The sequence below is a fragment of the Pithys albifrons genome, chromosome 4, assembly GCF_047495875.1.
Source record: "Pithys albifrons albifrons isolate INPA30051 chromosome 4, PitAlb_v1, whole genome shotgun sequence".
Classification (NCBI taxonomy): Eukaryota; Metazoa; Chordata; class Aves; order Passeriformes; family Thamnophilidae; genus Pithys; species Pithys albifrons.
Genome location: NC_092461.1, coordinates 54,041,917 through 54,054,354, shown reverse-complemented (window position 1 = coordinate 54,054,354; position 12,438 = coordinate 54,041,917). Strand labels below are relative to the sequence as shown.

The 12,438-nt window shown below is 40.6% G+C and overlaps 1 protein-coding gene across 1 annotated transcript; it reads right to left on the bottom strand.

The window, feature by feature from the left end:
• Window positions 1–704: 704 nt before the first annotated feature.
• On the bottom strand, window positions 705–12,229 carry TMEM64 (transmembrane protein 64). The gene is made up of 3 exons (XM_071554202.1): window positions 11,449–12,229; window positions 5,831–5,986; window positions 705–3,280 (listed from the first exon to the last, which is right to left on the bottom strand). Exons 1-3 carry the CDS (start codon window positions 12,211–12,213, stop codon window positions 3,086–3,088), a joined length of 1,116 nt encoding a protein of 371 aa, XP_071410303.1. The 5' UTR covers window positions 12,214–12,229; the 3' UTR covers window positions 705–3,085.
• Window positions 12,230–12,438: the final 209 nt, after the last annotated feature.

The window sequence follows — 12,438 nt, the reverse complement described above, 5'->3', positions numbered from 1 at the left end:
ATTCTTCAAACTTGACCTCAGCAATGATTGCTGCAGTTGCTTTGCAAAAATCAGTATGAAATTAGCAAATAAAGGTCTTGGACAAAAAAAGGTTTTCCTCACAAGTGATTAGCTTAAGTTAAATTTTGACAAATTTATGACACAGTTGCACTTACCACAAGGAGGAAGGAAAACTGGTGCCTTGCAGCTGAGATTCCTTCTTCCATATGACCTGCTGTTTAGGCATGTTTCATATGCAAAATGCAGAAATAAAAAAAAAACCATGAAAATTACTTGTCACATATTGTTTAAACTAGATTCATACCCTTGTGGGTTTTAATTGTACCAGGTAGGGAGAGTATCTTAAAATGGTAATAATCACCTTTACTACTGTTATACTGAGAAATATCAATCCTCTTTCAGTTCAGTAGCATCTCATAAGCCCATGTATACTTATTCTTTTATCCAAAAGGCAGCTGCAAATACCTAACCTTCAAAGTATTTAATAGAATTAAGCATGTATTTAATTAACAAAAAACCTAAACTCAAGTGTCTTTCCCTCATCAGTAACGCCCCCATCCACAGAATTCATCCTTAAAATCTGACATGTTCCTCCTTCAATGTAGGCAACTATCCTTGTATGCATAGGTAAAGATGAGACTCTACTGCACCTTCTTTCCAGCTATGTCATAGCAACTTAAAAATTTAATACATATTCCTTTAAAGAAATTTGAGTGAATTTATTGTATAAAACTATGATTGGCATGGTACAGAAAAGTTCCTTTTAATGCACATTTCCCATTAACTTTTACACAAATATTACAAGTATCAAGCAAAATGCAAAAGTCTTAAGAACTAATTCCATACTACAAAAGTGTTCACATAGTGAAGTTACTCTGGTTACAAAATGTCATGGAAATCAAAGCACTTCAAAATACGTATTTGGGAAACGTCTCGAATAATAAATGCAACCTTAAGTTAGTTAAAAAATGCAAAGAAAGAGATACCCTCTTCAAAACACCAGTGTTCATTTGGCAAGATGGAGCAAAGTTCAGATCAGTTCATTAGTGAGGGACTGTTCTTTTCAAGAAACAAAACCAAATAAAACCAAACAAAACCAAACTAAACAAAAAAAACCCTTTAGTTAAGAAAGGACTCAATTATACTATGATGACAAATAACGCCATCAAAAAGTTATCTGGCTCTCTTGTTTTCACACAGGAGCTGTCAGAGGCAGAGATGTGTAAATGAACACTTCCAGGTATACACAGATTGCCTTTTCAAAAACCAACCAAACAAAAAACCCAAAAAACAACCAACCAACCAACCAAAAAGACCCCAAAACAAAAGAAAGGAGACAATCTGAACTTTGTTGTTTTCATTTAACTAGTTCAGTTCCTTAGGTGACAAGACCTAGGAACACTAGTCTGCAAAGGATACAAATTTAAAGAACAAAATGGAACTTCCACTACGAAGGATGTGTAGATGTCCAGTTACACAAATACCACACGTCCTCTCAGTAAGGCTGTTAGGCACTAGCAGATCTCTGCTTCCCAATAACCTTGAAGACCTGCTATTCTTAAGAAAAAAATGTTTGGACCTTACAAACAACCTTACAAAAAGGAGGCACGGTCATACTGTTAGAAAATAACACAAAATCTTGAAGCCTGAAGGCATCCTTAAAAATTCATCCAAAATAACTACAAAATAAGTAATACTTTACATTATTTTTGTATCAGATGACTTGTGTGTGTTTGAGCAATTGAATATTGGTCTGTGTATCTACATGAAATCACATATACAGAACATCATGTTCAGGCATTATTGTTGTTTTCCTTTTACACACACACACACGTTACTATCAGGTTATCCAGTCTATTCAAACGTGGTGAAAAACAGTCCACAGCACATGTAAAAGGAGCAGTATCCAATACAGTGTTGTCTTGCAAAAATGGAGTCAGAATTCCTGAGTCTCAGAGACATTGCTGTCCTCCTCCATTACTGGATTATTTATTTTTCCAAGGAGAATCTCTAGTTTTCATTTCTTCAATCTGATGAAATTTGTAATAGACTGCATCTTTTAAAAAATGTAAAACCTGTACAAAAAACGTGTCAACCAAAGTGTATTTTTAAAGCTTTTTAAAGGGAGGGGGGAATCACTTACAAAATAAAGGCCACCTTCTTGTAAAATTAGTACTGCCAGTATCCCATGACTCTGTTTACAGGAGGGATTTAGCTCCCTGTTCTGGAAGCCTTTCTACAGTTGAAAAACTCCATTCTTTTAGCAATGAAAAATACTGTAAATAGGACTAACATGGAACAGCCCTTTGTTACAATCACCAAGGTGGCAAAACCAATGAAGTCTCCTTCAAACAGTCACTGCAATCTAACTTCTGTGTGTTCCCTTGTACTTTGCATATTACACAGTGTAACTTAAAATGTAATTTAAGAGCACTTTAGTCCCACAATGTAGGATTAAGCTTGTGTGAACACATATGCATGGCTCTGCAACATTTGTAATGACTTAGAAAAATACATTCAACCAAAACTTTATATAGGGTTCTATTTTTTTAAATCAAAAATGAAGAAAAGCCAAATGGTCCCATCATTAGCTAAATATTACACTCCGAGTTCTGGAAGCAATTCCAAAGCAAAAAGCACATTCAAGAATAACATACATTGAATTGCATACTTTCTCATTCATCTTTATCAGTAATAAAATTCTACTGGATATATTCAGCCTTATAAATAATGCTAAGCAGAAAAATATTTACCTCTGTGCTACTTTTCTCAGTTTATAGAAGCATTTCTCAGTTTATAAGAGCAAAGAGAAAAAAAACTAAAGTGCAGACTACAGGCCATGACAGGCATAATAAATGACCAAAGGTGCAGCCAAATTTGCATTTACATCTTAAGTTACTTCACCATCTTCCTTTTCTTGCTAGAAGTCATCCCTGTGCAATCAAAAAGCCGTTCAGTTGATTTGTGCCACAGTACAACCTGTAATCACTTGCAATTGTTTTTAAAATCTATTTCAACCATCCATAGATATTTCTAGGTGACAGCTCAAGTTCACAAAACCTTACTTAATTATTAACACTTGAAATCACACAATATTGACACCTCCTCCAGAGAATGCTACTGTCCTTTTGTTGCAGTATGTGGTTGAACCAGTGATGCTTGGTTGACTGTCTTTAACAAGCGATGTCTTCATTTCCATTTCACATGCTACAAAAGCTGCATTGAGTTCCACTTTAGCTCGGTGAACGACATAAAACATGAGTCCTATGCTTATGACAATCTGCAAATAAAACAAGAGTGTTGTAGACTATATAGGCTGCAGGCATGAATACAAAGCAACTGATCTGACCAAATATAAGTTGTCGATGCAAAGATTCATGAAAGCATTTGTTGACTCAATGCTTCACAGGCAAGACATTAGAAGGGAGATGAACTTAACCAGTGAGCAGCTCTAAACCTACACACGCTAACAGTGTAACTAACCTACATACCAGAACACAGACATTACATAGAACTTAAATATTTACACGAATTGAAAAGATGGTTTCTTTCTTTCTTTCTGTTGACATCCATCTACTTACTATAAAGCAATTCCTTCAATTTCCCTCTTGCAAAAAATGTTTCCACAAAGAAACGACATGGTGTACTTCTGTAAGTCAGAGAGACTGTATTCCATATACCAAGGGAATAATAGATTCCAACTGGACTGGGCACCTGCAACTTGCAAAACAACAGAGCAGAGCCAGGGGATGACACAGAACAAAGGCAATAAAACTTCTTGTCTTTTGCCCTCTGGTGTGGAAGACAGCACAGAGCAGCAGTGCCACTATGCTCCTCAGATATCAGGACTGAATAGGACAGAATCAGAGTTTCTGAGTGACTTACAGCAGTCTGTGTGGGAAGAACTTTATTTCTGGAGGATGGCTCAGGGAGGGGACACGATGTCAACGATGCAGGATTTTTTTATTTGTTGAAGGAAGAAATATTGTCTATAACTAGGGGTTTCATTCTGAGTTTTGCTCTATACTATATTGCTAAGAATTATGAAAATTTTACCACCAAATCATCAGAAATAAACCTGACCAATTTTTGCTTACAAGTTAAGCATTCAATGACACTGGTATGCACTGCACTCACCAGAGACAGATTTTTGGTTTCAATAAAACACTAGTCTAGTTTTTTTGCTGCAATCCTACTTAATATTATACAGCAAGATCAGAACAGGTTGCTCAGGACTTCTGTCCAGTCAGGTCTTGCAAACTTCCAAGACAGAAATTTCACCACCTCTCTGGGCAATTTGCTCCATGGCTTTACTATCCTTATGGTGAAAGATGTTCTTCACCAATTCAAGTTATCTATTTCAAAAGACGACCAACAGAAGAGTCAAAATAAGACTATGGAAACCAAGTTCTGAATACATAGGAAAAATCCTATTCTAAAAGCTTACACAATATTTAAATTTGATTGGTTTTAGAAATACTACTACCAGTAACCTAGTTCTTTAGATGAATAATTAAAAACAAAGTATATACACATACAATCATGAAATGTGAAGGATATTCCAGGCTGTTAACTAGATCAAAGTTCAAACAAAGCTCAGCCAGGCAAAGCACCAGGTAGATGCCTGAGAGATAGTGGGAGAATGCAAATAATTCCTCCACCAAAGGCCTCCCCTTCATTTATTCAGTCAGGTCCCAAGGAGTGCTCTCAAGGAGGTCAGTATTCCTATTCAAACATTCAAGCTATCCAGCTAGCACTTACCAGAGCAACAGCTATGTTACAACCTGGAAAGGAGAGTCAATGTCACTTAAAAAAAAAAAAGTTAATGAAAAAAAAGAAAAAAAACCACTAAAAACTACTACCCTGGAAATAACATTTCATTACTACAATGACAGCTGATCAAATAATCATTTGTTTTCTCTTTGATGTATCAAGGCTATTAACCCCACATTTAAAAAGGCATTTTTAATACTCATAGCCCTGTTCTATGAAGCCTGTAAATTATATGTTCTATTTAAGGGCACACAAATATCAGGGGAAGAAGGGAAGATATGCTTAAAATGGTCCTAGACTTAGTTTTCTATTAGCATTGTTAAATATCAGCTTTATGAAAGTAAAAACTGAGGAATATAAATTACTGCAGTACCTACTGAAAGTCTGCAAACCATGGTAACTGCTAGTCAAACACAGCTTGAGGTACTGCCACTGCCAGAGGAAGTTCTAATATATAATCTAGTTATGAAATACCCATAACCTCTATTCTCGTAACAGTCTCAGACTTGAGGCTTACACCCAAGATTCACTGACAAATTATTTCATCATCTAAGGTCATGTAAAGGTACTATGTACTTCTCATTAATTTACTCACTTGTTAAATTAGGGTGTTCTGATTTAGGCATTAGAAAAATGATACTTTTACAGCACTTTTAATTCTGAATACCCAGGCAAAATGCGGATGCAGAGTGCTAACAGTGAACACTGCACAGATGCTGGGTTTACACATCCTGAGCATGTTACTTCACAGATGGTGGCACATGGGCTTTTGTGCAGGGGTGGTTTGACAAACCTAAAATTCAGCAGGAGACTACCACAGAGGACAAGAGAAGAAACCTTACCAAAACTGTGTCAGAAAAAGAAAACAGTAAGTTCTGCTTTGTGTCACAGTGAGGTATTAGAGAACAAAACATTTCTAACAGCATAAAACAAAAACAGAAGAAAAAGAAAAGAGTACACTGGAAAGCCATTTTTCAGGGTATCTAGCAGTCAAGAGAAGTTACAGAGACTGACACTACCATTACCAAGGTCTGTGAAAGCAATTATTTTAACTTACCTGGAAACCGAATATAAAATAGCCACTAACACTTTGTTCTGCAATCACATCCTCCATGGTGCGCAAGGTAGTGCCCAAGTATGAGTTCAGGAGCTGAGTAGGAAGCAGCCCAAGTGAAGAAGCCATCAGGTAGTTGGGTAGTGACAAATCTGTAATCTGAGTAAAAAGACAGAGTAAGAAATCAAACGTAGCTCTAACACAATCTATGTGTACAAACAACCAGACTTGCTGCTCCCACAATCATCCCTGCAAACTCATAAAAGAATTTCTTACATTCCTTCACTGAAACTTAAGATTCACGCTCAGCAGGAAGATAGTACAAAAAAACAGCACGTGTCCAGTTTTCATCTGGCCTTTTAAAAGTTAATAGGTTTTATTTCATTTCACCTTGCACTACACAACATCTCTGTGCAAAAACTAAGGATGCAATTACACTGTTCATTGAAGATATTTATTTCTACACAGTGAATGGGGCCCTTGAATTTATGAAAATTTACTTGTTGAAAGAAATTACTGTATCAAACACGAAGGTCTAAAGCAAAAATCTATTTGTTCTGCATGTTACATGTATGGCAAATAATACAAGACGTAATTGTTCAAAATGTCACTGTATTAAATAGGATCTAGGTAAACAGAATGGCAGATTCAATTTGTCTCTGCAAGGGAGGTTATACAGCTCAGTAAGACACATATCTACCAATGATCCCTGTGAGCAATATCTATCTATACTGATACACACAGGTATCATTAAGATTCTCTACCAAAGATATTTTGCATCACACTTCAGTTAGTGAACAAAATAGTACACATGCCTACAGCTTTTGTTCATTTTTCTGAAAAAAAACCTACTAATACACTTTGGTATTTTTCTCTTTTTGCTGTGAAATTTTTGTTCTCAGTCAATAAGTGGGCATATGACTTCATATGGGTACCATGTACATGGTAGCAGCTAAATTAGTATTAGCAGCTATAGGAAAATATTAAATGCAAGACTCATGAGGTCAAAAAGATATTTATTCATGAAAAAAGGAAACAAGAGGAAACTGGGTTAAAAATGAGTATGAAAAGGGTGATTTTGAAAACAAGCAGCCTAACGAATTTTCCAGACAATTCAGTTGATCACATGATAATACAACAAGATCTAATTAAGAACAGGCCCAACACTGGGAGCCTACACGGAAATTACTGACCTTGACAGTTTTGTACAATGTTGAACACCAGAGAATAGCAATGTTACTCATTTCATCATGCTATTCTTAAAATAAACTTTGGTTACTGTGAAAGTCATAGTGCTGAATTCTCAGAGCTTTAAGCACCATCAGTGGAAAGTTTTTGGGAGGAAGGCAGGGCAATGGAGGAGCAGAATGCAATGAAGCATAAAGATTAATTCACTGGGACAAGATCCAATAGGCCAATTTCGAACTTCACACTGCAGATTATATTTCCCACAGACCGAAATATATACCAGCACTACAAATAATGTATTTCCCTCTCTACACAAGACTAATTTAGATTTATAATGAAAAAGTATTACATAATTATGTCAGAACTTCACATTTGACCACTGCTTTCAAAAGACCTTTTCTTTTAAACATTATAAGAATCTGGGCCATGTAATAAGAATGCACAGCCCCAACGTCCCATATTGCCAAGGGAATGAAGGAGCTGCTATTAAAAGTCTCTGAAATACTAATGTGGAAGCAAGCTTTGCTAAGTAGAACACTATCGTTAAATCTAATAGAGCTGGGCAACTTACCAAAGATTGTTTTAACACTCCTGGCACCTCTCTCATTTCTGTATAAGTATTAAGGACGCATTGGTTGCAGAGCAATATGTCTGCACATCTGGGTCTGTCCTGAAACAACCGGACTTCCTGAACCAGAACAGAGATTGTTTCCAAATGAAGGGGGGACTGCCATTGGATACACTGGACTGCAGCTTGTGCTTCCCATTGAAATGAAAGCTAAGGAGAGGAGGGAAAATTTTACCACCTGGTTTGTAAAGTTGAGACCTACCGTCCTATCCCTTTCCCCAGTAGGCACAGAAAGCAGAGAGCACAATAAAACTTACAGCTTTCTATACTTTTCTTTTTAAAAACTTTACCTGTTCTATGAACCTGTCAGACTGGCATCTGCATAGACAAGCTGTCCAATTGAGGCTACCAGGACTCTGTTTCTAGTGAAAGTTCAATTAAGCAAAAACAGTAAAGCCCCAAAGCAAGCATGGATGCAACCGTGTGATGGGCCATAACAGAACTGCATGTAAAATGTAAATGTGTTTAAATACAATTAAGAAGTACCTAGTTGCTCTAGTAACAATAGCCAGAAACTCTCCAACTAAGCCTTGGACAGGCTTTGCCCAATAGCACTTTTGTGTATTTGTTGGTTCAGCACTGTCAAAGAATAAACACTTGTGAGAGGAGTTTGTTGGGGGCTCGTTGCCTTTGGGGATTGCAACAGACTTCTTTCCCCTCAACTTACTACTACCTGTTTTGGACCAGGTAGAGATACTGACTGAGAGCAAAGGATAACTCAGATGACCTAAAAAAAAAAACAAACAACCCAAAACCGAAGGCAAACAACAACAAGGAAAAAAAAGTGAATTAAAAAACCGAATCAGTTATCAACTTTCTGACAAGCAGAGTAAGCAGACTGCATGTTTTTGAGAAGCAGGTACCATTTCTTCAACTCTGACTTTACTGTGTGCATTTCTAGAAGCAGATATGCACACTTGAACACTCAGATATTTTAGTCAGGCCATTTCTTCCATGTGATATCCCTCTCAAAGACGGCGAAAAAACCAAATATGAATTCCAATCTAACCTACACCTGGCACTACAAATAATAATTCTGCACAAACCTCGCTCCAAGAACCCACTTGTGGGAAGGAGATGATAACCTGCATACCAGACCTCCTCACAGATATGCCTTCAAAACACCCAGAGCTGTGAAAGGGGAGAGGGTTGTGCATTGGCAAACACATCAGCAAGAGCTATCAGCCCATTCTAGCAGCCCAGACCCTGGCATCACAGGAACGACAATTAAATAAAACCCACTCAAAGGGAAGTACAAAAATGCTTTCAGTTAACAAGCTCCTAGGTCTTCCAGAAAGGAAAAAAACCCGCATTACCCACCACTCTACTATCAGCACTTTCCCAAAGAGCAGCAGAATGACCTTATAAGAAGCAGGATCTTCATGTCTGGCTGGTGAGACTCTAAGGAATTTGTGTTAATTTTCTTCTTGTGATGTTTCAATTATATGATCCCCTCATTAGTCAAATCCTAAGAAGCTCTTACATCTTCTCCACACCTCCTGCAATTCAACCTCCTGAAAAGCCTCAGCAGATGGTACATGCCACTGAACCAGTGCTTGTAGAAACATTTAATCCCAGCCCAGCAGATGACCCTACTCACATCAAGGTTATGCCTTGCCCTAGACCTCATGTGTCACTTCCTTCCTTCCTTCCCTCTCATTTAAGTATTCTCAGTATCTCCAGTTTACTTAAAAATGTTCATCTACAAAACATGCACAGAACAGACTGCTGGAAAATTACAGATGTGTAAACGTTCTTAAGTTCACTGTTCTTTAAAAAATAACTCTTCAAATTCACAGCTGAAGTTGCTAGCACAGGGAAATGCATTTTAAACTTAAAAAGAGCATTAAGTTTTCAAATAAGTGGGATTTCAAAGAAATAACACCTTGATCTGTGTATGTAGAAAACTATACTACCTTAAACTTGAATCACAGAAAACTTGAATCACACAAAACTGCCTCAAATTCTCAGATTTGCATATAACATTTTATTTTTCAGTGATTCAGCAGCTCATATTAAATGTTCTCAGTGAAAAATTGAGCACACACCATTCTTTATTTGATTGTGCTACAAAGTAATAAATCTGGAGTAATAAATGTAACCTAACTAATATTAGCAGGAAACATCCAACTTCCTTGGCATACTGCGAATCTGGTTTCAAGTAATTTCTTATCTATTTTTTTAACACTGAAACGTTCCACTTGGAAAGAAAAATTTTTAACCTGCCGAACATGGAGAATACAAACAACTGATTTTCAGCATCATTTTAATACTGAACTCTCCTGAATACTCTGTTGAATCTTGTTTCCAACAGAAGTTATGCCAGGAAGGAAGAAATTTTAACTCAGTAATTCTCAGGTCTGTTCTTCAGATCCAATACTACTCTAAAACATCTGCTGACTACTTCAGTTGACACCTTGAAGCTGCGAACAAGTGAAGTACAGTAGCTCTCCCCACTTTAGGAGAGTCACAGTACAGCAGCAGAAGCTTCATCTGTTACACTGAGTCCTTGGGTTCCAAGGGAGACTCGCTCCCAGCTGGACACACATAAGCTTCCTCAGTCCTGCAGTAATATAGGTTAAGAAATAAAACAGCAGAGGTTCAACTGTTCAGTGTCTCATTCTTAACAAGGAAATGGTTAAAGGACCTGCTTAAAGAGAAAATTTAAGTTGCTGCAGCTCTTACAGACAGAGATTACAGCTCTGGAGATGAATGCCCCAGTACACACAGTTTTATACACAGCAAAATATTTGATGTGGGTGTTAACCACTAAAAATTGCATGGGTTAATCTTTTCTTAAATAACAAATTTGGTATCAAGTCCTCTGCTAATTTCAGCCAGATGATTCTGTCAAAATAAAGTAAGCCTTCAGAAGAGTACAGGTTGGAGACAGCAGGCAGAGGAAGAAAGGTATGCTTTAAGAAAGTGGCAGATCAAAACACGGGTTTAGATGGTCACTCACATTAAAGAACGTCTAAGTCACTGATAAACTTTTAAAATATTTCACAATCCCTTTTGTTTTGGTTTGATTTTACCAAGTTAGCAGATACAACTGAGGCATAACACATAGCCAAAACCAGATACTTCACACAAAGCACCTGGGTAGGTAGCAATGAGGGTCTGAAACTGTCATCATCAGCATGACAGTTCTCAAAAAGAATATCCTTCATGTTCTTCTTTACTTTTTCCTTTAAGATGATCAAAGACAACAAATGAATGTACTAATTTTCATCTAAAAGTAGAAAGGAAAGCAAGACTAACCCTTTTCCAAACTCAAAACTAACTTCCTGTGTCACTATGTTGTACAGTCCCTTTTCAGGTCTGAGATTACTGCTCTGCCCAAAACCTGGGACCTCTCTTGTGTGCATGGACTTAACACCCTGTATGGATTTGCCAGATGCATACTACAAACACCAACCACGCTGAGCAAGAATTTTAATCTGTCCACTTTTTTCTTTCCAACATGATTACTTATAATAAGTAGTTTAGGAAGGTCTGGCAAGACTTTTCCTCCCACTTATATCACTTTAAAAACACAGGCACTTTATAACTGTTGAGCTCTCTGCAGATTTTGCTATAAAGCAAGAGGGCAACTAACACAATGCCACTGGCTGCTGTCCCTCTGCACGCAAAGAGGAGCCACTAGCAAGATCAGGCATAGGCAGTTGCTTCTCCTGTTGTTAAAAGAGAAACCATGGTTTGCTGCCAGGAAAGCCGGCAACCTCCACCAGTGACAGCGCTTATGCACTGTGATCCAAAGACATCCTTCCAGCCAGCGCTTCTCCACGACCCACGCGGGACTCACCGCGAAGACGGCATTCTGCAGCCCGAAGGGGATCGGCGTCAGCCGCGCGAGAGCCACCACCTTGAGGCCACTGCCGCCCTCCACGACGCGGACGATGGCGCTGAGCGTCCCGCTGCCCTGGATCCTGGTCCGTGCCCAGCGCGCCAGCAGCCGCTTGCAGGCCACGTGGGCGACAAAGGTGCCGACGAGAACGCCGAGCACCATCAGCTCCATGCCCATCACGAAGCCATAGAGGTAGCCGGCGGCCACGTTGAGCAGGATGTAGCCCCAGCCGCAGGGGAAGGACACGACGATGAAGCCCACGGTGAAGAGCAGCACGCCGGCCAGGCTGTCCAGGCTCTCGGCCCAGAGCAGCAGGTCCCGCAGGTACTGGCGCACCAGAGCCAGATAGGCGAAGCAGAGCGCGGCCAGGACGCACACGCCGAGGCAGCTCTTGCACCAGCAGGTGCCCAGGAGGCAGCAGGAGCAGCGCCAGCCCCGACCCTCGGCCAGCCCGTGCCCGCCGCCGGCCTCGGGCAGCTGGCAGAGCAGCAGCTCGGCCGGCGGGAGCCCGTCCTGCCCCGCGTAGGGCCCCAGCGGCAGCCCGCCGACCCCCGCCTCCTCCGCCGGGACGAAGCCGCCGCTGTCCCCGCCGCTGCCACCGCCCGCCGCGGTGCCGGCGGCCCGGGACAGCCAGCGGCCCAGGTCCTGCCGGGTGCCCTGCGCCGCCGCCTGCTTCACGGCCCGAGAGAGCAGCTGCAGCGCCACGGCGCCCGCGCCCCGCATCCCCCCGCGCTGCCGAGCCGCGCAGCCCCTGCGCTGCCCGCCTCCCCTCGCAGCCTGCGGGCAGGGGCGGCCGCTCGCTCCCTCATCGCCCCGCCATGGCCCGGCTGCCGAGCCCGGCCGAGGGCCGGGCGGGGGCGGGGAAGCGGCGGCGGGGAGGGCGGGGAGGAGGGGGCCGCGCTTCCCCGCCGCCCGGCGGGCGGAGCGGCCGCGGCGGCCTCCGCGCTA

Coding starts and splice junctions, on each gene's coding strand:
- TMEM64 (XM_071554202.1), bottom strand. CDS start 12,213: ATGCGGGGCGCGGGCGCCGTGGCGCTGCAGCTGCTCTCTCGGGCCGTG. Junction 5,987..11,448: donor TGCAGAATGCCGTCTTCGCG/GTGAGTCCCGCG, acceptor CTTTTTACTCAG/ATTACAGATTTGTCACTACC. Junction 3,281..5,830: donor ATTTTATATTCGGTTTCCAG/GTAAGTTAAAAT, acceptor TTTTATTTGCAG/ATTGTCATAAGCATAGGACT.